At 47.9% G+C, this 26,441-nt stretch overlaps 1 protein-coding gene across 1 annotated transcript in view; it reads right to left on the bottom strand.

The window, feature by feature from the left end:
• The window catches only part of IPMK (inositol polyphosphate multikinase), a 59,878-nt gene that overhangs the window by 10,036 nt on the left and 23,401 nt on the right, over positions 1-26,441 (bottom strand). The window contains exons 3-4 of the mRNA XM_068140378.1: positions 17,118-17,214; positions 6,539-6,711 (exon numbers count right to left, since the gene is read on the bottom strand). Of these exons, the coding sequence (XP_067996479.1) occupies positions 6,539-6,711; positions 17,118-17,214 (270 nt within the window). The remainder of the gene's footprint in view (positions 1-6,538; positions 6,712-17,117; positions 17,215-26,441) is intronic.

The following is a 26,441-nucleotide window of genomic DNA, read 5'->3' as shown; positions in this document are numbered from 1 at the left end:
CAACACCTCTGAAGGAGGTAACACCAGCACCAGGCCAAGACCCTCACCCACATCTGGGTCCCACCTTTTGCCTGGACCTCACGTTGTCCTTCTATCAATACACAGGCTTCCTTCGTGTCTGAAGAACTCAGGTTTCACTGCAGCTCTGCCATCTCCCAGAGTCTGATCCTGCACATTTAAGTTTTAACAAGCTTCATTTTTTTTCTTTTCCCCAAAGGATTTGAGAAGTACCAAAGGGAGAAACTTTTTCAAATCCATTCTCTTCTCTGAGCCTGCTGCTTTAGAGTGCTGCTGTAACACTGGTATTGTTGAGAATACACCCATTTAGCTATATCCATTTAGCTTAACACCTTCTTCTCTAGAGAAAAGGGGGGAAAAAGAGGTCATCTCTCCTCTCATCCATCATCAGCCTCCTCCAAACACATCTTATCAGTCGTAAGGACACAACTGGACCAGCTGTCATTACACATGATGAGTCTTCCATGGAAGCAAAAACTGCTGGGGGGTAAGAAAAAAAAGATGCCCATCTGCTAGAATTTGCTCAAGAGCATGACAGAGGAGCTCCTGAACCCTACAAATGAAGTACTCCTGGAACACACCCTTCCACCCGCTAGCTGATACCAGGCTCCCAGGAGTTGTTGCCTTCAGCTTTGCAGCACGGATTCAGCACCATCAGACTGAAAAATGGATGAGCCCAACTCAACTATGAGAGCTGGGGAGTGACAGAGGAAAGAGAGAAGAGCAGAGGGTGGTGGTACAAAGAGGTAACACAGAATCACATATGTCCATTGCCCCTCCTCTTGTCACTGGGTATCACTGAGAAGAGGCTGGCTCCATGCTGACAGCAACCCTTCAGATATTTGCAGACATTGATAAAGTCCCCTCTCAGCCCCCTCTTTCCCAGCCTAAACAGCCCCAGTTCTCTCAGCCTCCCCTCATAAGAGAGATGCTCCAGTTCTTTAGCCATCATCATAGCTCCCCATTAATCTCCCTCCAGCAGCCCCCTGTCCCTCTTGAACTAGGGAGCCCAGAACTGTACACAGTATTCCAGGTGTGCACAGAGAATCCAGCCAGAGCCTTGGCTCACTCCTCATTTCAGGCCTGCAGACATCTTGCTTGTCTGGAAGGTCAGTTGTTTTTTTCTCACATTTACTGTGGTCTGGGTTTGTAAAGTTTCATGGTGGGTGTTAGATTCTGGTGTGTCTTCCAGTTTTGTCTTCCTGTTTCCATTACACATAAAAGCTTGAACTGGACTTATAAATGGTGTCAGAGCAGGTTTAGGTTGGAAAAATATTAGGAAAAATTCTTTCCTGCAAGAGTGGTCAGGCACTGGAACAGGCTGCCCAGGGAGGTGGAGGAGTCACCATCCCTGAAGGGGTTCAAGAATACATAGAACAGAATACAGAGAATAAACCAGGTTGGAAGAGACCTTCAAGATCATCACATCCAACCCATCAACCAATCCAACCTACCTAAACAACTAACCCATGGCACCAAACACCCCATCAAGTCTCCTCCTGAACACCTCCAATGATGGTGACTCCACCACCTCCCCAGGCAGCCCATTCCAATGGGCAATCACTCTCTCTGTATAGAACTTCTTCCTAACATCCAACCTAAACCTCCCCTGGCGCAGCCTGAGACTGTGTCCTCTTGTTGTGGACATGGCACTTTGGGACACTTAATGGCTGTGGTGATCTGGGGTTAATGGTGGAAGACCTTAGAGGTCTTTTCCAACTGAAACCATTCTATGGGGGGGGAAAAAAAAGATCCAATTCTGGTCAATTTTATTGTGAAAAGACTACAAACACTAGATGCAGGATGGGATGGGATGGGATGGGATGGGATGGGATGGAATGGAATGGAATGGAATGGAATGGAATGGAATGGAATGGAATGGAATGGAATGGAATGGAATGGAATGGAATAGAATAGAATAGAATAGAATAGAATAGAATAGAATAGAATAGACCAGACCAGGTTGGAAGAGACCTTCAAGATCATCGCATCCAACCTATCAACTAATTGAATAGCTTTACTGTTTCTCCCTTTCTAAACCTTGCTACTAACACATTGGAGCTCAGGAAAATTACCACAATAGGTCCCCAAAGAGCTCACAAAATGTCCTCAACCAGAGTCAGTTTCAAAATACCTTGTGGGAAGATGTGCTGCAGATTAGGCAACTCGCCTGTACAAACAGCTTTGATGAGCTATCTGCCTTACTGCGTGCGAGAGACGATAGGCACGAACGATAAGAGCAAATGATGGATGGCACCGGTGAGGTTACCTCAGCACCAGTTTGTGCTTTAAAAAATACCTTCCAGAATCGTGATGGACAAGGTGAGACTGCAGGCAAGATGTTCTGGAAGCAGAAGAAGAGCTGCAGAAGTCAGGCTTGTGGATCCTGGGTGGACTGAGAATCCAAAACGAGCTCCCAGCCCACACATTCCGCTCGCGTTCGGCGGCACGCAAAATGCTCTATTTTTAGAGGGTTGCAAATATATTTCTTATATATTTCGATGTCCCCTGCTGAAACCCATACTGAAACGTGTATTTTTGCTGCTGGAACTGCACACTAGTTATCCAGCTTATATTTAAACCCTCCCTACTGTCACAGCAAATCTATGTCCTCATCTGTTACAAAAGGAAGCTCTCCCCTAAGCCTGAGATTGAGGGTTTTAACCCAAGTTATTGAAATGAGGGTGTTTTCTGCATGCATTTCCATGCATTTATTCTCTCTGTTCTGTGCATTCAGATGAATGCAGTTTAGCACAAGCCAAAAGACAGAGCTATCTACATAAATCAAAGCACTGCCAGGTAGCAGACTTGCTTCCTTTAAGGACAAACCCTATCACGAAAATGATCAGGGGGGCTGGAGAACCTCTCCCACGAGGACAGGCTGAAGGAGCTGGGGCTGTTCAGCCTGGAGAAGAGAAGGCTCCCAGGAGACCTAATAGCAGCCAGCCAGTACCTGCAAGAGCCTACAAGAAGGCTGCAGAGGGACTGTTTTCAATGGGAGGGGAAATGGTTTGAAATTAGAGAAGAGCAGTTTTAGGTTGAATGTTAGGAATAAGTTCTTTACCAGGAGGGTGGTAGAACACTGCAACAGGTTGCCCAGGGAGGTAGTTGGGGCCCCATCCCTGGAGATATTCAAGGCCAGGTTTGACAAGGCTCTGAGCATCCTAATCTAGCAGAGGACGTCCCTGCTGACTGCAGGGGGTTTGACTAGATAACCTTTGGAGGCCCCTTCCAACCCAAACCATTCTATGATGGAAACAGATCGCTGCTTCTTTACCAGTGCGCAAAAAAAAAGCTGTGTCAATGACTTTGGGGGTAAAAATGCACTATAAATAAATCTGGGGCTAAATAACAACCCCCAAAGAGTTTTGTTTGTGTCTCCTCATAACAGCTTATGTGATGTGTGCTTAAAAAAAACTGTGATGATTCAATTTTCTCTTTCTCCTGGCCCTCTCTTTCTTGCTCCTCTAAAATAGACACTTATTAAGCAAGCCCACCTCCATCTTAAAAATAGCACAGAACTGAGCTTAAAACCAAACCTCTCCACTTTCTGAATGCTGTTACACCATGTAACATGGGCTGCATCGAATACAGTGTGACCAGCAGGACAAGGAAGATGATTCTCCCCCTCTTCTCTGCTCTTGTGAGACCCCACATGGGGCACTGCATCCAGTTCTGGTGCCCCCCAGCGTAAGAGGGACATTTAACTACTGGAGTGGGTCCAGAGGAGGGCCACAAAGATGATCAGAGGGCTGGAGAACCTCACCTATGAGGAAAGGCTGTGATAGTTGGGGCTGTTCAGCCTGGAGAAGAGAAGGCTCAAGGGAGACTTTAAAGCAGCCTTCCAGTACCTGAAGGGGACTACAAGAAAGCCAGGAAGGGACTTTTTACAAGGGCTTGTAGTGACAGGATGAGGGATAATGGATTGAAGCTTGAGGAGGGCAGATTTAGACTGGAGACTGGAGAGAAATTCTTTACAGTGAGGGTGGTGAGACACTGGAACAGATTGCCCAGGAAAGTTGTGGATGCTCCCTCCCTGGAGATATTCAAGGCCAGGTTGGATGAGGCCTTGAGCAACCTGGTCCAGCGGGAGGTGTCCCTGCCTATGGCAGAGGGGTTGGATCCTGATGATCTTTAAGGTCCCTTCCAACCTAAGCCATTCTTGGTTACATGGGTTAGTTGATTAGGTGGTGTTGGGTGATAGGTTGGACGCAATGATCTTGAAGGTCTCTTCCAACCTGGTCTATTCTATTCTATTCTATTCTATTCTATTCTATTCTATTCTATTCTATTCTATTCTATGAATGAATCAATGAATCTATGAATCTACATTTTAGCCAGCAAACACCAGCAATCTTCATGCAGCAAGTCAGGTGCTAGAGGCAGCAAATGCATGCTGTACTTTATGGCCAGAGTCCTGCACAGATCAAGCCATCCGAGAGGCAGAGAGCACCCCGTAATCAGGAGGTGGCAAGCTGAGCAGAGAAAATGCCTTCTCAATTTAGGTTTTGCTAAATGCTGTGTGAGGGGAGGAGGAACCTCTTGAATTCTCTTTGGAAAATAACTTGCAACATGCAATTTGGTAGCAAAGGCACAAAACAAATCTCATCTAGTTAAATACCAGACGGGAAATTGCAGTGCCGGGGGGAGGGGGAGCCATCATTATACACACAGCTCCAATTAGGGGATCGAAAGGACTTCTGCCCCAGGATGAAGGTACCAATAAATGACAATGTTAGGAACAATAGTCCCCAGTAAAAATACCATGGAAGCAAGCACTCATTCCTCTTGTCATGGAACAAAGGATGTGGAGTACATTGTTTTAGACAGGAGATAAGAAAGGTTATGTAACGCCGTAAGCCAAATCCAAAGCTATAATCTCCAGCCTTCCCTCTCCATCTCAACTCTTTCACTGCTTTTTTGACTCGACTCCCACAGCCTTTCTCATAGGCTTACATAATTACTACTCATGACCACTATAATTTATAGCTGTAAATGCTTATCTCAAGACAGAGTTAAGGCTGAGAGCTTAGGCAATTAAGCACAAAACATTACAGAGATATTAGAATTATTTCAAACAATGGTGCAATCTGCACGCTGCTGCTATCTAACAGCAAAGGGAAAGCTTATCAGCCTGGATGCAGAGCTGGAGAAGCCCTGGCTTTGGGTATGCAAGAAGGAAAACAAAATAAACTCACATCCAAAAGGAAATTATTCCTGTGCCAATCACAGCAGAAAAAAAAACCAAAAAGTCCTTTAACTACATCAGGAATTCATTACTGACAGCAACACCTTGCTGTGACTGATCCACCAGTGCTCTGTGCAGCTTTCCTTTACAGTCAAGATTTAGAGCAGCCAATGCACAAATACTGAAAGTCCATTTTCCTCCTCACCTAGGATAAGGAAGAGTCACAGAGTTAGTGTGGACAGCTGCAGGGCCTTTTCCCTCTCAAATTAGCCTTCACCTGACATTTGTTCCTCGAGCGTGCAAGCATCAAAGAGGTTTTCCTCCGGTGGAAAGCTGTTTAAAATGCAGACTGTAAGCAGCTATTTATAGCTACAAGCATCACCCCTGAGAGCTAACTAACTCTTCCCTAAAAAAATTACACAGAAATTATTTTTATAGAAGAAAACCAATAAAACCTGGCAGATGAAAGGTTTCCAGAGGATACAGCTGGTTGCTAAATCATTACAAAGACTGGTTCAGTACATGAATCACAGAATGGTTTGGGTTGGAAGGGACCTCAAAAAGTCATCTAGTCCAACCCTGCTGCAGTCAGCAGGAACATCCTCCACTAGATCAGGATGCTCACAGCCTGCCTTGAATAGCTCCAGGGATGGGGCCTCAACTGCCTCCCTGGGTAACCTGTTTGACCACCCTCATCGTGTAGAACTGGTTCCTAACATCCAATCTAAATCTGCTCCTTTCTAATTTCAAACCATTGCCCCTCATCTCATCACTCCAGGCCTTTGGAAACAGTCCCTCTGCAGCCTTCTTGCAAGGCCCTTCAGGTACTGGCAGGCTGCTATTAGATCTCCCTGGAGCCTTCTTTTCTCCAGGCCAAACAACCCCAGCTCCCTAAGCCTGTCCTCGTGGGAGAGGTGCTGCAGCCCCCTGATCATTTTTGTGGCCCTCCAATTTGCTGTAAGCCTGTAGAAGTCAAAAAATCCTTTGATAATCTGAAGTATCTGCTATATGAGAAGAATTAATTGCCATCACCTTCAGTTTTCAAGAACTCTGGTCTGCCCCAGCCCCTCTCTTGTACACACATACCAAAGCCAGGCTGTAGACTCCCAGAAGGGACAGGGCCAAGCCAAACACTTGCTGTGAACAAGAGCAGTGTGTTTTGGAACATATTTCACACAGCAGTTGATACCAGCACTACCAACATGTTCAGATAAGCTCTATTGACACAAAACTCAAGAGGGTTGTCACTTGCTAGTAAGACTAACAGTTGGATCTGGTGTGGGACAACAGGCCAGAGCAGAAGTTGGATTTGAAAACAAAACAAGTTCTTACCCTCATGCCAAGTACCAAAAAGCCAATCTCTTCCATCAGTGGGTACTTGCTGACCTGCTGCTGTATCTTCTCAGCTGAAGCGTACGGATCATAACTTTTCTGACCTATTTTTACATCCATTATGCAAGGCTTATTAAACTTACGGGTCACATCTTCCAGTTTTAGATAGGTATCTGTTGGAAAGACAAAACTTTCATAAACAGCAGGTCACAGCACAGCCATTACATACTTTCTGCTAGGCTTCTGTGGAGGAAAGAGAAGAGTTTAAAGCTTAACATCACGAGAGTTCTGCAAGAGTCAAATTCGTCTCTGAGCACAGACTGTGCCGTGGCCACTGACACCCACAGATTTTGTTGGCATTAAATTGGAAGTGTCACATTGTTTAGAAAACTGTGTACAATTAAAGTGTGCTGAACTACCACTCAAATGCCAATTATTGCCCAGATGACATTCATGAGGAGCTTTTATTAAGCCATTAGCATACTTCACACGGCATTAATAAGCACAGAGAAACGCAGGATACTCAAGGGCTGCTTTTGCAATGGAGATGGTGTTGTCTTTCTCTGTGTGAAAGGGCTGGAATTAAACCAGCAATTTTTCTTTGTGTCACTTTAAAAATGCAATTAACATTTCAGAGCTCTACCCTGCAGGGGCTAAAATGCATCTCATTTTTCTTCTCTTCATCCCACTCCCATCCGCACTCATTTCTCATGGGGAAAACACTCCGCAAACCCTAGGCTGTCCTCAAATCCTAGGCTGCCTTTCAGCCACTTCCAGAAGTCCCTTTGGAGGGTGGTGACTGGACTTTAAAAAAACAAATCCAAGCCCCTGGAGCACCTAAAGATCTAAAGGAGTATCTAAAACCTGGTCAAACTGGTTCATGCTTTTCTCCAGCACAGGTCAGAGATCATTACCAATACGATCTACATCACACTGTCAGAAGACAAGGAAAACAAACTCCAGTAGCTGCCTGACTCACAGACAGCTCTGCCTGGAGGAAGCCTGCAGTGATCTGCAGCCCTTGCCAGGACACTACGTGCACCAAGGCAACACACAGCATTACCACACATCTCATTCTTCACATCAGCTTCTGCAAGTGCACCTGCTGTCAGTCACGAACTTCACACTAAAGTTTGCTTTCCTTTCAGACACAGCCTGTTCCATGAGTGTATTTCTTTGGCTTTAATGCAATCTGAAGACACAAACCCATTGTATTATTCCCCATTCCTGATGCATGATCTAAAATGGGCCTGCCAGAGAAAGCAGAAACAGTTCAAGTTTGAAGAGAGACAAGGGCCTAAGTGTCTTGTTTTGATAGCTGTACAGTCAGGTAACAAAACCAGAAACAGAGTCAAGATAAAGGGAATTAACAATGTTCCAATTAGTAAGCATGGTGCCACATGGTGCCACATCCAGCTGGCAGCCAGTCAGTAGTGGTGTCCCCCAAGGATCAGTGCTGGGCCCCATGCTCTTCAACATCTTTATTGATGATCTGAATAAGGGCACTGAGTCCATCAGCAGTAAATTTGCAGACAACACCAAGCTGGGGGCAGGAGTTGATCTGCTGGAGGGTAGAGAGGCTCTGCAGAGAGACCTCGACAGGCTGGACAGATGGGCAGAGTCCAAGGGCAGGAGATTGAACACATCCAAGTGCCAGGTTCTGCACATTGGCCACAGCAACCCCATGCAGTGCTACAGGCTGGGGTCAGAGTGGCTGGAGAGCAGCCAGGTAGAGAGGGACCTGGGTGTGCTGGTTGATGGTAGGCTGAACATGAGCCTGCAGTGTGCCCATGCAGCCAGGAGGGCCAATGGCATCCTGTCCTGCATCAAGAACAGTGTGGCCAGCAGGAGCAGGGAGGTCATTCTGCCCCTGTACACTGCACTGGTTAGGCCACACCTCGAGTCCAGTGTCCAGTTCTGGGCCCCTCAGTTCAGGAAGGAGGTTGAGACACTTGAATGTGTCCAGAGAAGGGCAACAAAGTTGGTGAGGGGTTTGGAACACAGCCCTATGAGGAGAGGCTGAGGGAGCTGGGGTTGCTTAGCCTGGAGAGGAGGAGACTCAAGGGTGACCTTATTGCTCTCTACAACTACCTGAAGGGCGGTTGTAGAGAGGCAGAGGTTGGTCTCTTCTCCCAGGCAGCCAGCACCAGAACAAGAGGACACAGTCTCAGGCTGCGCCAGGGGAGGTTCAGGCTGGAGGTCAGGAGGAAGTTTTACACAGAGAGAGTGATTGCCCATTGGAATGTGCTGCCCAGGGAGGTGGTGGAGTCACCATCACTGGAGGTGTTCAGGAAGAGACTTGATGGGGTGCTTGGTTGCATGGTTTAGTTGATTAGATGGTGTTGGATGATAGGTTGGACACGATGATCTTGAAGGTCTCTTCCAACCTGGTTTATTCTATTCTATTCTATTCTATTCTATTCTATTCTATTCTATTCTATTCTATTCTATTCTATTCTATTCTATGTAGAAACACTTACTTAAGGATAACAAATGAAAGGGATTTCAATTACTTTAGTGAGTCCTACCTAGAGCTTCAGTTTTTACACCATCACGATCAAATGTCCTAATTTACCCCAAAGTCTGCATGTATTGATCTGAAACAGGTTTAATTTAATCCTTAGATGCCAGCTGTTATTAAAGTCCTTCTCAAGAAAGCCTGGCAATCCAATACTCTATTTGGAAGACTCCAATCTTCTGCTAACTCACTGTATCATTCCACATCCTTTGGACTACAGAGTCAATCTAGCTGCAGCAACAAGAGCTTCATTACAGAATAGCTCACCCATAACCCACATTTGTTAGCTATAACTGCAGGGATAGCCATGCTAAAATAACTCATTCTTAAGTCTGAGAAGCCACAGGCAGCAAACATACTCGGTATTTGCTAACTAGATGTCCCCTAAGGAGAAGTGAGACAAACACTCTCCATACCAGGAAGTGTATTTTGTACCACCTGAACTGCAGGTGCAACTATTCCTATTCAAAGTGTTTATGCTTGAAGGGTCTAGAAGACAGCCAAAAAGATGACCAGATGGCTGCAGCACCTCTCCCATGAAGACAGGCTGAGAGAATTTGGGCTGTTCAGCCTGGAGAAGAGAAGGCTCTGGGAAGACCTTAGAACTGCATTTCAGTATCTGAAGGGGATGGGGTGCTTGGTGCCATGGGTTAGTTGTTTAGGTGGGTTGAATTGGTTGATGGGTTGGACATGATGATCTTGAAGGTCTCTTCCAACCTGGTTTATTCTGTGTATTCTATGTACAGGAAGGCTGGGGAAGGACTCTGTGGAAAGGACACAGAGACAATGGTTTGAAAATGGAGCAGGGTAGATTTAGATTAGACATCAGGAGAAAGTTCTTTACTCTGAGAGTGGTAAAATACTGGAAGAGGTTGCCCAGGGATGTGGTTGAGGCCCCATCCCTGGAGACATTCAAGATCAGATTCAGTGTGGCCCCAGGCAGCCTGATCTAGTTGGAAGTGCTCCAGCTCACTGCAGGGGGGTTGGACAGGATGACCTTTGAGGGTCCCTTCCAACCCAATGCAATCTGTGAATGTGTAATTCAGTCAGCTATTGACAGAGCTCTGGCAGGGGTTTGGGAAACCACTGCTGAATCCTGTATAATGTAAATCTATATAACTGCTTATAACCTATACATAAATTCTTAACTATGTTATTGAGACAACAACTGCAAAACCCTTAAGAGCCATCCTTCACACCCAACCTTTTTGCATGTTACAGGTATCAGTTAGCAGCAGATTTGTGTCACTGCTCAAAACCAATCACAAAACAACAACTAGCTGAAATTCAAGGCTTTCAGTACTTAGCTCTCAAAAGCACTGAGCAAGAGGTTTGCTTTGGGAGGTGGGAACTGAAAACTAATATAAAAACACCACAGAAAATGGCTGCAGTCCTTCACCACCAACTCCAAACTGCTTTGGAATATGTTGTGAGAACCTCTGGACTCAAAACTGTTACAAATACAAAAACTATACCAATTGCAAGACACCACAAATCACACAAATGGTTTAGAGGCAGTCTGCTTCTCAAGCCCAAAACACAACTGTATAGGAAGTGGGGTAAAACATCTACTTCTGTAAAGCAACAAAAAGTGACCCCATAGTTTATAAAGTAGAACTTAAATCACAAAATCTCAGAATGTTAAGGGCTGGAAGGGACCTTGAAAGCTCAGCCAGTCCAACCCCCCTGCCAGAGCAGGATCACCAAGAGCAGAATTCACAGGAAATCTCTCCAAACCCTGCACACTTCCCCTTCAGACAACATGCAGCATAACAGTATCATAGTATCAGTCAGGGTTGGAAGGGACCACAAGGATCATCTAGTTCCAACCCCCCTGCCATGGGCAGGGACACCCCACAATAGATCAGCCTGGCCACAGCCTCAGCCAGCCTGGGCTTAAACACCTCCAGGGACAGGGCCCCAACCACCTCCCTGGACAACCCATTCCAGGGCTTCACCACTCTCATGGGGAAGAACTTCCTCCTCACCTCCAGCCTCAATCTCCCCACCTCCAGCTTCATTCCATTCCCCCTAGTCCTATCACTCCCTGAGATCCTGAGAAGTCCCTCCCCAGCCTTCTTGTAGGCCCCCTTCAGATACTGGAAGGCCAAATCATTTTGTGCTCTTCCCATTCAAGGCACCTGGAGAGCACCCATGGTTATCCACTCTCCTCTGCTCCAAATCCCTTTTGAAGCACCAGGACCAACATTCAGCACCTCCAAAACATTTGGAAGTTCTAAATACCTGTCACATTTTCATTCCCCATCCACTTCAGCTCTGTTAAGCTAGACTGTCTCCTTTACTGACCTCCTAGAAATGCAACAATTACTCTTAAAAAAAAAGCATTAAGCATTAAAATAACTTGAGGAGCTAACACTAACCATGGGAAACACTAATTACTTGGCAAAGCCTGTGAGTTACCCAGACATGACTCATCTCTCTCACACTTTCTGGAATTAGTAGTTAAGTCTTCATCCCTCTGCTAGCTCAGAATCAGGATTCTGTTACATCTGTTCAGTGCACACCCCCTCTCTCAAAAAGCTTTCTGTCCTTGCAGGGAGAGCAACACCACCACAGATAAAGCCTTGTAAGAAAGAAGTTATTTCTTCTTATTGCAGCCTCATAACAGCAAACAAGAACAAAACAGCAGCAGGAAAAAAAGGAAGCATTAACACTCAATGCTGCATGGGCTACTGAAAGATTCTAAAACCACAGAAGAGGACTTGAGGGTGCTGGTGAAAGAGAAGCTGGATGTGAACCAACAATGCACACTTGCAGCCCAGAAGGCCAAGGGCATCCTGGGTTGCATCAAAAGCAGCATGGCCAGCGGGTCAAGAGAGGTGATTCTACCCCTCTGCTCTGCTCTGGGGAGAGATCACCTGGAGTACTGTGTACAGCTCTGGGGCCTCCAACAGAACAGACATGGACCTGCAGGAGCAGGTCCAGAGGAGGCCACCAAGATGATCAGAGAGCTGCAGAACCTCTCCTGTGAAGGCAGGCTGAAAGACCTAGGGCTGTTCAGCCTGGAGAAAAGAAGGCTCCAGGGAGACCTCAGATCTCACTATCTGAAGGGGGACCTAAAGGAAGGCTGGGGAGGGACTGTTTAGAAGGGCTTGTAGAGGTAGGACAAGAGGCAATGGTTTGAAATTGGGGCAGGGTAGATTTAGGTTGGACATTAGGAGGAAGTTCTTTACAATGAGGGTGGTGAAATACTGGAAGAGGCTGCCCAGGGATGTATTTGAAGCCTCATTCAAGATGAGACTCGATGTGGCCCTGGGCAGCCTGATCTAGTTGGGGGTAGCCCTGCTGACTGCAGGAGGTTGGACAAGATGACCTTTGAGGGTCCCTTCCAACCCAATGCTATCTGTGAATCACACTGCTTTCAACAGCTACCCCTACATATCTCCAGGCATTAAGACTAAGGCAAACAAAGGAAGCTTTGGATTCAGACATCAGTAGTCATTGCTACTCTGCCTTTTCAAGTCAGGTGCTCTCAGTCTTTGAGGATCTGACCCCAAGTGTCCTTCTCAAGGCCATCACCAAGTCTGCAGCTGAGCCTAACTAACTATAATACTCTCCTCCTTGTTCTGCTAAACAAAAGCCCCTGCAGGTTTTCCCAGCAGTTCAGGTTTTCTGCATGATGATGCAGTGCACTGGTAATCTAATGTGCCTCTGAAAATGATGCATCTGCCATCCCAAACCAGGTTAAGGTAAAAACCCCTGCAGAAAAAGGACTTCACAGGGATTTTTCTGTCTGAGCTTTGGTAGATATTCCTGACTACCTATTTCAAAGATTTAAACAAATGATTCCTCAGAGGCTTGCTCTCCCTCCCCCTTTCTATTTTTCAGCAGCAGGGAAGGAGGCAGGAAGATGTGGCCTGACACATTATTTACATATTTCATTACAGTCCCAGAGGAGACAAACTGAAAGCCCACCAGAACTCAGCGAGTATGCACGGCACGAACCACCGCAGATGCCAGCACGTACGCGCTGATCCATGCAGTCCTTGCTGCAAGCACAGTGACAACATAACTTCAGGCATCTGACTTCTCCTAACTTGCAAGACACCTCTCAAAACACATGAATAAGCAGGGACAAGCCTCACTGGCTCCCAGCAACAAGGGAAGAAAAGTTTGAAGCCGGCTTGTATTTATCGACCCTGTTCTCAGTTTAGGCAACGAAAATGAGAGCACAGAATGAAATGAGCAGCAGCAAAATTACTGGGGGGAAAAGATATCCAGGGGCAACAAGTAGGCAGCAGAGAGCAGAACTCTCAGCAGGGGATAAAAAAATCCTGACATGGTTCCTACATCTTCGTAACAACTTTTCCACTTCTTTATTAACCAGCACAAGCCCTGTGAGGAGAGGCTGAGGGAGCTGGGGTTGCTTAGCCTGGAGAAGAGGAGGCTCGGGGAGACCTCATTGCTCTCTACTACCTGAAAGGTGGTTGTAGCCAGGAAGGGGTTGGTCTCTTCTCTCAAGCAACCAGCACCACAACAAGAGGACACAGTCTCAAGCTGCGCCAGGGGAAGTTTAGGCTGGAGGTGAGGAGAAAGTTCTTCACTGAGAGTCATTGGTCATTGGGAAGTGCTGCCCAGGGAGGTGGTGGAGTCCCCATCCCTGGAGGTGTTCAAGAGGGGACTGGATGTGGCACTTGGTGCCATGGTCTAGTCCTGAGGTCTGTGGTGACAGGTTGGACTCCATGATCCTCGAGGTCTCTCCCAACCTTAGCAATACTGTGACAGTGTGAACTCCCAATGCCCACAGTGCCAGTGAGCCGAAGTTCAAATCAGTCTTGCTCCAGTTTTAGATCAGCTTAGGGTGAGAGGCTGTCACCCACCACTAAGTCTTCTCCTGTGCAGTACCTACTAGGTGTGAGATTTCAGCAGCACAGGATAGTTGTTTTACAGATGTGATTGACACTCTGACTCTCAAGGCCATCTTTTCTGTCACACTGACTTACTTTCAGCCCTTTATCTAGCAGTTTCATCCACCCAGCTCCATTCTCAGCCGAGCAGACTGAGGTGTGTCCCTAAATACCTCTCTAAGAAAACAAACCTCTTGTGCTCTCCACCTTCCACACTGCAGCTGCTGCTTACCTGCCACATGGGAACTTCAAGATGCTCACAGGACAAGCTCAGAGCAGTCCTAAACGAAGTTGTGGCTTATTTCCTACCACAAGCCTGTGAGTCTCTTCAAGTCTGGATAAAGCTTCTCAAACTCTTAACCCTCTACCTAATATAACAGCTATGATGCCACAGATAGAAGACACCACTCACCCAAGAGCCCTCCTCCTTCCTTGCCTCAGTAACAGAAGTTGTTTATGTGACACAAGGACTTTCCTCTCTGCCCTGCCAACCAGGCAAGCCCTTGTTCCTCCACAGGCTGGAACAATACATCTAGTTCAGGACATACAGCAGCCACACTTTGGAAACTGACTGACTGATTTTGGGGAGGGTTTAGAAGTTATCTGTGCCCAATTTAGCAACACTAAGGGATTAGTGGGTTGGCTTCTCAGAGGTGGTATGGAGCTCTGTCCCCAGAGGCTGTAGAGCAGTGACTGCCAAAGCAAGGGTCAGGTTTACAGTGTCAAGGCTGCAAAACCCTACAAATACAGTGTTGAGCAACACTTAGGGCCTAGGTAACTTCCTAGCTGCTAGACTCCCTCAGCTAATGCCACTGGGATATGCCACAGCAGCTAAGGACACAGCTCAATCTTTTGAACCAGAGCTTAATCACAGCTAATCTGGGGGCACAGGTAAACAAATCCACCCTTCATTTCCAAACAATAGCATCTGCATGGGCAGGGACACCCCACACTAGATCAGCCTGGCCACAGCCTCAGCCAGCCTGGGCTTAAACACCTCCAGGGATGGGGCCTCAACCACCTCCCTGGACAACTCATTCCAGGGCTTCACCACTCTCATGGGGAAGAACTTCCTCCTCACCTCCAGCCTCAATCTCCCCACCTCCAGCTTCATTCCATTCCCCCTAGTCCTATCACTACCTGAGATCCTGAGCACTCCCTCCCCAGCCTTCTTGTAGCCCCCTTCAGATACTGGAAGGCCACAATGAGGTCTACTCAGAGCCTTCTCTTCTCCAGACTGAGCAGCCCCAACTCCTTCAGTCTGTCCTCACAGGAGAGGTGCTCCAGCCCTCTGATCATCCTCCTGGCCCTTCTCTGGACACCTTCCAGCACCTCCAGATCCCTCTTGTAATTGGGGCTCCAGAACTGGAGGCAGTACTCCAGGTGGGGTCTGACCAGAGATGAGCAGAGGGGGAGAATCACCTCCCTTGCCCTGCTGGCCACACTTCTCTTGATGCAGCCCAGGATCTGATTTGCTTTCTGGGCTGCAAGTGCACACTGAGAGCTCCTGTTGAGCTTCTCCTCCACCAGCACCCCCAAGTCTCTCTCCTCAGGGCTGCTTTCCAGCCAGTCCCTGCCCAGCCTGGATTTGTGCCTGGGACTGCCTCAACCCAGATGCAGGACCCAAATGCATTGCAGAGGTTTTCCTCCACATCTGGCACTAGCAAAACTGGGTTTGCAAATAGCTGCTAAAGAGCAGAAGACTTCCAAGGTGAATAGCTGCCTCCTCAGCTCTGCATGTACCCAGCACACGTGCGCTCTAGCGAGCTCCATTATCTGCAGTGAATTTGATTTCTATCAAGACTACACAAAACTCATTAATAGTGCAGATAACAGAGCTGGCAATGCAGTGTTTTGCTTGACCCCTTGCCACAGCTTTCAGTGAAGAGGGCTCCTGATGGTGCACAGGCTTTTCAAGAAGCAAATCAAACAAAATCAGAGGTTCCTCTTCCTTTAAACAATTGTTCCTAAGGGCTGGGTCGGGACAGCTGCTGGAGACCTGCCAAAACTCAGCCTCACGGTGCACAGAGCTGGTGAATTCCCAGAGTAAAGCAGGGACGCTTTGAATTACAGGATCTTGGCTAGGCCACGTATTTTTACATCTGAAGATCCTTCTGTGAGTAGAAAGAATTGATTTGCAATTTGGAGGGGACATTAAGCGAGCTCCATGACACACATAAAATGATGAGGGAAGGGAAAACATAGCTCTGGTAGAGATACTTGAGTTAGTGCCAAAGGGAAAGTGTGAAGGCAAATCTCAGCCAAGAAAGTGCTGGGTACTCCACAATCCTCCTTGCTTTTCTTTTTGCAGAGTTAAGACAAGGTCTCTGGACACAGCCTTACTACTCTCTTTGGAAAAGAAGTCTATCAAGTGACAGAGTAAGCAAAAGAAGAGAGATATATTAAGGGAGCACAGCATCTAGTTTTGGTGCCCATCTATTTAAGCCAACCTGATGGCAGCCCTTTTGTTCCTACATGTTCCAGAAGCTCCAGTTCCCTAGGGAAAAAAAAAAGCTAGTTTCTGTTTTAAATGTACCAGTGACATCCATTTTCTCCTGAAGAGGCAATCTTCCAATTATCCTCCAAATACCTTTTTCTACCTGACTCCTACCACGTCATAGCAACACAAAGTTAAGACACCAGAGCTTTGTTCCATTCAACCCAGTAACAGAGGATGGCAAGTGGAGCAGCCCAGCAAAGTACCTGCTGAAATAACTACTTTGTGTGATGTGGCATGGTGATAGGATCCAACCTCTGGTGACCCAGCAGCAGATTCCAGTTTGCACCTCTTCTCTTTGGCCCCATTTCTGCTTCTTTCTGAACCCACACACTGCCTGCCTCTTGCTCTGATGGCCTGAGCAGCCATAAACATGCAACCATCCCCCTCCTCTGACATGACCCAGACCAGAGCAGCAGCTCCAGGGCAGCACAACTCAGGCCCAGCTACTCAGGAAACGTTTCCCATACAAATGGCCATGCCCCATCTCCCCTGGGAGGAGGACCCTGGCCAGAGGACTGCAAACTGGAACCAGGTGTTAGAGGCAACGTTAGTGGGTTACAAAACAAGCCCCTAAAAGCCCTAGGGAGCTCGCAACTGGAAGAACAAAACCAAAACAAATAATAACAAAAATAAAACCATCTCCAGCAGCTTTGTGCAGGAGGTTTGGATTAACAGATAAAATTAGAACAGTACCATTTGGTGCAGTAGGTGGTGACCAGACCCCAAAGTATTTTGGCAGATACTCCCGCAGCTCCAGAAGAACGCTGTCGCAACAGTTGGAGTCATAAACCTGAAATAAATGAGGGAGGGGGGGAGAGACCATCAGTTTAAATCAGTTGAGACTTCCAATTGTCCTGTAATTACAATTCCTTCCAGTCTCTGTTTTGGTGCATTTAACATTTCTGCTTTACACTCAAACACCATACAAGGTGAGACTGACAGTTATCACAGCCCAATATAAATGAGAGGTATCCTTCCTCTCTGCTTTTCAACTGGAAAATCTATCCTAGTCTATTCTAAAAGAGGATAGAATCACAGCATTGCTTTGCTTGGAAAAGACCTTTAAGATCATTGCGACCAACCATTCCCTAACTCTGCTAAATCTGGTGCTAAACAGTTCAGTGTGCAACATTAACAGTGGTGTGCTGCACTCTGGTCACAGCAACCCCATGCAGTGCTACAGGCTGGGGTCAGAGTGGCTGAGAGCAGCCAGGCAGAGAGGGACCTGGGGGTACTGGTCGATGGTAGGCTGAACATGAGCCTGCAGTGTGCCCAGGTGGCCAAGAAGGCCAATGGCATCCTGACCTGCATCAGGAATAGTGTGGCCAGCAGGAGCAGGGAGGTCATTGTGCCCCTGGACTCAGCACTGGTTAGGCCTTAAGTACTGTGTCCAGTTCTGGGTCTCTAAATTTAAGAAGGACATTGAGACTCCTGAACGTGTCCAGAGAAGGGCAGTGAGGCTGGGGAGAGGCCTTGAGCACAGCCCTGTGAGGAGAGGCTGAGGGAGCTGGGGTTGCTTAGCCTGGGGAAGAGGAGGCTCAGGGGAGACCTTCTTGCTCTCTACAACTACCTGAAGGGAGATTGTATCCCGGTGGGGGTTGGTCTCTTCTCCCAGGCCAGCAGCACCAGAACAAGAGGACACAGCCTCAAGCTGCACCAGGGGAAGTTTAGGCTTGAGGTGAGGAGAAAGTTCTTCCCAGAGAGAGTTGTTAGCCATTGGAATGTGCTGCCCAGGGAGGTGGTGGAGTCACCATCCCTGGAGGTGTTCAAGAGGGGTTGGACACGGCACTTGAAGCCATGGTTTAGTAGTCATGAGGTCTGTGGTGACAGATTGGACTCGATGATCTTTGAGGTCTTTTCCAGCCTTACTGGTTCTATGATTCTATGATTCTAAGCCATGTCCCTCGGTACCACATCTCTGCCTTTCTTCCAGCGCCTCCAGGGATGAGGATTCCACCACCTCCCTGGGGAGCCTGTTGCAGTATCTGGGAACCCTTTCAAGTAGTTTCTTCTAACATCCAACCTAAACCTTCCCTGTGCAACTTGAGGCCTTTTCCTCTCATCCCAGAGATGCATCAACTCTAATTAACAATAATTCATGGCTTATGAATGACAATGGAAAACTCTAATTGCCAGCATTGAAGGCTGTTCAGTGAAAAGGGTGTTCTGCCAGCCTGGATCCAGCCCAAAGCTTTCTAAGTTGTATCAAGTGAAGGATCTAAGCTCAGAGTGGACAGTATTTCCCCATTTCCTCCAAAACAACTCATCCTGTAACAACATCACAGACCACACACTTGCAATATATTTATTTTCATTTCCTTTAGCACTTTCAACCTTTTTTTCACCCCAAGTTCTGTAAGGAAACCAAGAACAGTGTGGGAAGAGGAGCTGCCTTCTACTCCTTCAGGATTAGTCCTTTGCAGAATTGAAGTGAAGCCTTGGCTACTATCTGACATCCCTCAGGGGTCAGTACTGGGACCAGTGCTGTTTAACATCTTTGTCAGTGATAGGGACAGTGGTATGGAGGCACCCTCAGCAAGTCTGCAGATGACACCAAGCTGTGTGGTCTGTTTGACACACTGGAGGGAAGGGACTTGGACAAGCTTGAGAGCCAACCTCATGAAGTTCAACAAGTCTAAGTGCAAGGCCCTACACCTGGGTCAAGGCAACCCCAAGCACAAATACAGGCTGGGTGAGGAGGAACTCGAGAGCAGCCTGGAGGAGAACGACTTGGTAGTGTCAGCTGATGAAAAACACACCATAAACCAGCAATGGCCACTGGCAGCCCAGAAAGCAGCCATGTGCTGGGCTGCATCAAAAGCAGTGAGAGCAGAAGGACAGGGAGGGGATTCTGCCCCTGTGCTCTGTTCTTGAGCCCTAAAGGCCAGTTCCGGTGCTCCTGGCAAGAGGGACATGGAGCTGCAGGAGTGGGTTTAGAGGAAGACACAAACATGATCAGAGGGCTGGAGAACCTCTCCTGTGGGGACAGGCTGAGAGTTGGGGATGTTCAGCCTGGAGAAAAGAAGGCTCCAGAGAGACCTTAAAGCAGTCCCTCCAGTACCTGGCAACAAGAAAGTTGGAGAGGGACTTTTTGCAGGGGCGTGTAGTGATAGGCAGAGGAAAATGGATTGAAGCTTGAGGAGAGCAGATCTAGGGCAGAAATTCTTTACAGTGAGGGTGATGAGACACTGGAACAGGTTGCCTAGGGAGCTGTTCAAAGCCAGGCTGGATGAGGCCTTGAGCAACCTGGTACAGTGGAAGGTGTCCCTGCCCAGGGAAGTGGGGGTGGAGCTAGTCCCTTCCAACCCAAACCATTCTATATGAATGATGCCAGAGAATCACAGGGCTGCCACCAGTTTGGAGCACTGCTCAGAGCTTTTCAAACCCATTCCCTTGACCAGATCCTCCCCACCCCATCTGGAGGCCTACTTAGAGACACAGTGGATAGCCTACAGCATGGTTCAGTGTGTTCTGCAGACCCAAAGATCTACATCCACCCAAGCACAGGTTACAATGCTTATTATTGCACTTAGGAGCAATCTCATTGTAATGCCCTGGCAGCTATCTCTGCTCTGATGCTATGGGACTCATGTCCTGTCCCTCAGTCCTGCAGCAGCTGCACAGCAATCCCCTCAGGCACTGCACACCAGTGACCAGGGCAAGCTAACAATTGTACTTTCACTTCAGCAAGCCATGCACAGCAGGGGTCAGAGCTTGCTGCAAAGGCAGAAGCAAGGCAGAAGACTACTGAAGGTGTTAAGCAGAGCTCTGCAGAGCTGCCTCAGCTCACTGCTTCCAGATCTGCATTAACCACAGCGGCAGAATGTGTTGTGAGGGGACTACAGAGGGCAGGAAACTACAGAGGACAGGTGTCACAAAATGCATGCCTTTAGAGTTGTACATGTAGGGAGGAAAGCCCCAGACCTGAAGTCCAGCTGCTGTTTCAGAGCATGGAGGCAAGCCTCAGCCGTGCTCCCCAGCACTGGCTAAGCGGCAGAGCCTCACCGCAGCCCGATGTCAGAATCAGGCAGTGCGGATTTGTGCTAAATTTAGGCTTCCTCACAGAAACCTCAAACTGGGCACACTCAAACCACCAGTCCTTGCTTCAAACACACAGAGCTGCTCCAGAGCCCTCCAAGCACATCTAATACGGGGTTCTCCTGGGCTTGGACCAGCCTCAATTCTGACACCGGTATGCCAGCACTGTTACTGGGCTGTGATCGAGAATGGGACACCACCAAATCCACACCAACTCTACTGTAGAGCATTTCATCTGCCTCATTTCTTGCTCATGGTCTAAGCCCCTTTTTGAAGACCTGAAGGAGGGGGCTGAACCCTCAAAGCTGAAAGCACAGAGATGTGTGCCCTGCATGATGCAGAATGCTGGCATATCCTCACTGCTGCACCCTCTACCACTGCTGTTGCTATCTTCAGTGCACCAAAGCTGCTGAGTGTGTTGTCTTAGGAGTCTAGTGTCACACCACAGGCCACTGATCTCTTTCCATGTGTCCTGGTTTGACAAGCTGCCATCTCCTCTGAGCACTACAGGTAGCTGTAGGTCTAAGCCTCTTTTTGCTCCACATTAACACAAGCTTCTGTGCTGCTGTTCCTGTGCTCCAAGACAAAAATCCTTCCATGATTGGTGCTCACTGGTTCTCTTGTTATTTATGCAGCATTTCTTTGCTGAGCCTCAGATGCTACCAGCAGAAGACAGGGCTTTCCCTAGAAGACTGGAATGTAGCTTGATTTGATGAGCTTAGGGAAGAAAAGAAATTAAGGTGGGGGGGAAGTGGGTGCAGAAGAGAAGGAGAAAGATGAGCACCATGCAGATGCTGCACCACAGACCCCATCCACTGCTGTCTCTTGCAAGAGAATTCACTGCTCCCCACCATAGAGGGCTGGCCCAGAAACACTGACTGGTGGGATTACTTCATGCTGTGTGTCTTTTCAGACGAGCAACACAAACCCAAGTTTAGTTTACTGTGGGAATTATCACAGCACCTGACAGCCAAAACAGGGGATTGCACAAAAACCAGCACAAAGACTCCTTCCCCAGGTGAATTCATGAAAACCTGAGAGGCAGCAACCATCAGGCAGCATCAGAGCCTTCCCATGGCAGCAAGTATCTGGGAAAGGACAAAGAGGGCATAGATGGAAGCAAAATAGTGCAGCAGACAAGGAGAAGGAACACTGCATGCAAGGGGGGGAAAACCAGGAAAACATAGTAAGAACTCATTTGCTTAATGTATTGTCAAAAAGATTCTGAGAAAGTGATGTCAGGAGGGCACTTCCAGTGTTTAAAGACAGAGAGGACTCAAAGCATTAACTTAGTTCTTAATCACCAACATGAAGTGATTAAACTCAGCAACTTAGCAAGTTAACTATGAGTATGCTCCTGGGAATTTCAAACACTAAGAAAGATGATCAGAGAACTTACAATGGGTGTAACAGCCCAAAGTAAAGGCCAAATGGGGAGAAGAGCTCCAGGAGTGGTAGCTTCCAAGCAGTCTGCCCTTTAATACACCAAAATAGATCACTTCAAATGGAGACAAAACTCACAGTGATGCACTGTTCCATGTCATTACCCCAGAGTAACCAAATCAAGTACATTATTTCTGTCTTTCAAGAAGTTATGCTCTGATGAGACCTCACCTGGAGTACTGTGTACAGCTCTGGGGCCTCCAACAGAACAGACATGGACCTGCTGGAGCAGGTCCAGAGGAGGCCACCAAGGTGATCAGAGAGCTGCAGAACCTCTCCTGTGAAGGCAGGATGAAAGACCAAGGGGTGTTCAGCCTGGAGAAAAGAAGGCTCCAGGGAGACCTCAGATCTCACTATCTGAAGGGGGACCTAAAGGAAGGCTGGGGAGGGACTGTTTAGAAGGGCTTGTAGAGGTAGGACAAGAGGCAATGGTTTGAAACTGGGGCAGGGTAGATTTAGGTTGGACATTAGGAGAAAGTTCTTTATAATGAGGGTGGTGAAATACTGGAACAGGCTGCCCAGGGATGTATTTGAAGCCTCATTCAAGATGTGGCCCTGGGCAGCCTGATCTAGTTGGAGGTCTCCCTGCTGACTACAGGAGTGTTGGATGACCTTTGAGGGTCCCTTTCAATCCAATGCAATTGCTCCCAGAAACTGTAATAAACTCCTGTTGTAAGCCTGACATAAAATATGCAAGGCACTTATTTGACCTTATTATAGCCCTCAGTCTCGGCCTGCAGTGTATTTGCATGTCAAACAAGACCAAGCACTCAGTTAATAAAGATCAGAGCAAGTTCATTTGGTGTGGGCAAAGCAATAAAAACAGACATTTGGGGAATTATGATCATTCCCAGCCAGAAGGGAACCACTTCTGCTAATTAGAGAGGGGCCTTGGAAACAGCAGCCACACCGTGGGCATTTCTTCTCTTGCCACACAACCTGGTAGCAAGCTGTGTATTCAGATGCCATTCAGAATGCCAAGTACAAACATACACATGGCAAAGCCACCCCTGAAGGAAACAAATGGTGCACCTCATGCTCCGAAAGGTATCACTACTGCTGAAAGAGACAGGTCATCACTCACCCCAAAACAACTTTTACAAATCATAAATGTGTAGAATTCCCAGACTGGACAAGGCCTTGAGCAACCTGGTCTAGCTGGGAGGCATCCCTGTCCATGGCAGAGGGGTTGCAGTGGATGATCTGAGGTGCCTTCCAACCTCAGCCATTCTCTGATGGTTCTGCTTCTCCAGCCTACCTCGAGTCCTGTGTCCAGTTCTGGGCCCCTCAGTTTAGGAAGGAGGTTGACTTGCTGGAACATGTCCAGAGAAGGGCAAGAAAGTTGGTGAGGGGTTTGGAACACAAGCCCTATGAGGAGAGGCTGAGGGAGCTGGGGTTGCTTAGCCTGGAGAAGAGGAGACTCAGGGGTGACCTTATTGCTCTCTATAACTACCTGAAGGGAGGTTGTAGACAGGCAGAGGTTGGTCTCTTCTCCCAGGCAAGTTGCACCAGAACAAGAGGACACAGTCTCAGGCTGTGCCAGGGGAAGTTCAGGCTGGAGGTTAGGAGGAAGTTTTGCAGAGAGAGAGTGATTGCCCATTGGAATGGGCTGCCCAGGGAGGTGGTGGAGTCACCATCATTGGAAGTGTTCAGGAGGAGACTTGATGGGGTGCTTGGTGCCATGGGTTAGTTGTTTAGGTGGGTTGGATTGGTTGATGGGTTGGACACGATGATCTCGAAGGTCTCTTCTAACCTGTTCTATTCCATTCCATTCCATTCCATTCCACTCCATTCCACTCCACCCTGACAACTGTCATTTCTGCTTTAGCCAGAACTGTGCAGAACGTCTTCATCCAAGAACCCAAGAGCTGCAGAACAATTCAGGGTCAGCTCAGCCAGAGGAGCTACCCATGCTATGTATCACAGGCTACATTCTTCCAATAGCACAAACTGGGGACACAAAATGTAATAACTGCTGGGCTCCAAGGCAAGTAAACAGGATGCTGACATTTGGAGGGCTCAGAGCATGACCATTACAAATTACGACCACTAACTCCCAGGAAGAACATGCCCCAGATACGTCCTGTGGCAGCTCAGATAGTCCAACAGACACCATGAGGTCATAATTTCCAGTTACTCAGGACGTTTTAATTCCAAGGCAAATTTACCATCCCTCAGTTTTTAATCCAAAGTACACTCTGTTTGTTTTGGTAAGTCTGATCCAAACAGATTCATCTGTTTTTTAATGCAAACAGGGGCAGCTTAGGAGAATGGGAATGTTCTCCTCCTGATTTAAAGCAGCAGGACTGTTTGGGGTTTTTTTTGTTTCCTGAAGTCTAGCTGATCATATAAACGACAGAGGGAGGGTAAAACAAATGTTTAAATTTGAACAGTAAACTCCTTCGGGCAGTGCAGACCTGTCTTCAGTTGCCCTGAGGAAAAAATACCACTTGGACAGCAGCACAGTCTGGAGAGAAGCTTCTAAATTTCAGGAAAGAGCTGATTTAAAAGGCAATATGTTTAAATGTAGCATTTATTTAAAAGCTCTTTCAGCAGGAAACTTTCAAGGCCACTGTAGGCACCCCAGTCTGAAGCATCCCCATTTCCTGGTGCCAGCTATCATAAGCAGAGGGACCTCGACAGGCTGGACAGATGGGCAGAGTCCAAGGGCAGGAGATTGAACACATCCAAGTGCCAGGTTCTGCACATTGGCCACAACAACCCCAGGCAGTGCTACAGGCTCGGGTCAGAGTGGCTGGAGAGTGGCCAGATAGAGAGGGACCTGGGGGTGCTGGTTGATGGTAGGCTGAACATGAGCCTGCAGTGTGCCCAGGCAGCCAAGAGGGCCAATGGCATCCTGGCCTGCATCAGGAACAGTGTGGCCAGCAGGAGCAGGGAGGTCATTGTGCCCCTGTATACTGCACTGGTTAGGCCACACCTTGAGTCCTGTGTCCAGTTCTGGGCCCCTCAGTTTAGGAAGGAGGTTGACTTGCTGGAATGAGTCCAGAGAAGAGCAACAAAGTTGGTGAGAGGTCTGGAGCACAGCCCTGTGAGGAGAGGCTGAGGGAGCTGGGGCTGCTTAGCCTGGAGAAGAGGAGGCTCAGGGGTGACCTTACTGCTCTCTACAACTACCTGAAGGGAGGCTGTAGACAGGCAGAGGTTGGTCTCTTCTCCCAGGCAAGCAGCAGCAGAACAAGAGGACACAGTCTCAGGCTGCACCAGGGGAGGTTTAGACTGGAGGTTATGAGGAAGTTTTACACAGAGAGAGTGATTGCCCATTGGAATGGGCTGCCCAGGGAGGTGGTGGAGTCACCATCCCTGGAGGTGTTCAGGAGGAGACTTGACAGGGTGCTCGGTGCCATGGGTTAGTTGATTAGATGGTGTTGGATGGTAGGTTGGACACGATGATCTTGAAGGTCTCTTCCAACCTGGTCTGTTCTATTCTCAACTGTCCCTAAAGACAGTATCACTGCAGCTTGCAGAGTCTCAAGGTCATAGAATTGTAGAATTGTTGTGGTTGGAAAAGACCCTCAAGATCATCAAGTCAACCATCAACCCAACACCACCATGGCCACTAAAACCACGGCCCAAAGGGCCACGTCCACACATTTCTTGAATGCCTCCAGGAATGGTGACTCCACTACCCCCCTGGGCAGCCTCTTCCAATGCCTGACCACCCTTACAGGAAAAAATTTGTTTCCTAATCTCCAACCTAAACCTCTCCCTGGCACAACTTCAGGCCATTTCCTCTTTTTCTGTCACCTGATACTAGGGAGAAGAGATCAACTCCTACCTGACTCCAACCTCCTTTCAGTGAGCTGCAGACAGCAATGAAGCCTCCCCTCACCCTCCTCTCCTCCAGACTAAACACCCCCATCTTCCTCAGCTGCTCCTCACCAGACCTGTTCTCTAGACCCTTCACCAGCTTTGTTACCCTTCTCTGGACACACTCCAGCACCTCAAGGTCCTTCTTGTAGTACAGGGCCCAAAACTGAACCCAAGAATCGAGGCGCAGCCTCACCAGCGCCAAACATCTCCAAATGTCACCAGACGTGTCCTTGTCAGCAGCAGGCAAAGAGTTCAGTTTCCAGTGTGGCTGGGGGGTGGATTTTGAAAGGGTGGGGAGCAGTTACCAAATTAGCCAGGCAACACTTACAGATGATGGAGCAGCCTCCATTCTGCCTCCCCGTGCATTCGTGCTCTATTACAGACTTTAATTACCTGAGCCACACGCCAGTTCCCCCCGGACTCCTACATCACCCAGTTACATCAGGCAGGTACAAGGGCCAGAAAACAGACACACACACAAAAAAAAAGAGGTTGAAGCAGCAGCTGTGCTTTTAGCAATTGCAAACTGTGTGGCTTTCCAACTCAGATAGCCCTTTGCTTCTTTCTCAAAGCAGTGCCATGTTTTGACTTGTGAGCGCCTGCTGGATTTGCTTCCAATGAAGTACAACTGGAACTGAGCCAGCCCTGCTTATATTCAAAATATCTGATACCAAAGTGATTCCAGAAGTTAAATATTTGTGATTGCTG

This window comes from Melanerpes formicivorus, unplaced genomic scaffold, assembly GCF_026170545.1.
Source record: "Melanerpes formicivorus ecotype bairdi unplaced genomic scaffold, bMelFor1.0.p_v2 SCAF_6, whole genome shotgun sequence".
NCBI classification, from domain to species: domain Eukaryota; kingdom Metazoa; phylum Chordata; class Aves; order Piciformes; family Picidae; genus Melanerpes; species Melanerpes formicivorus.
The sequence above is the reverse complement of the archived record's forward strand: the minus strand, read 5'-3'. Positions and strand labels throughout refer to the sequence as shown.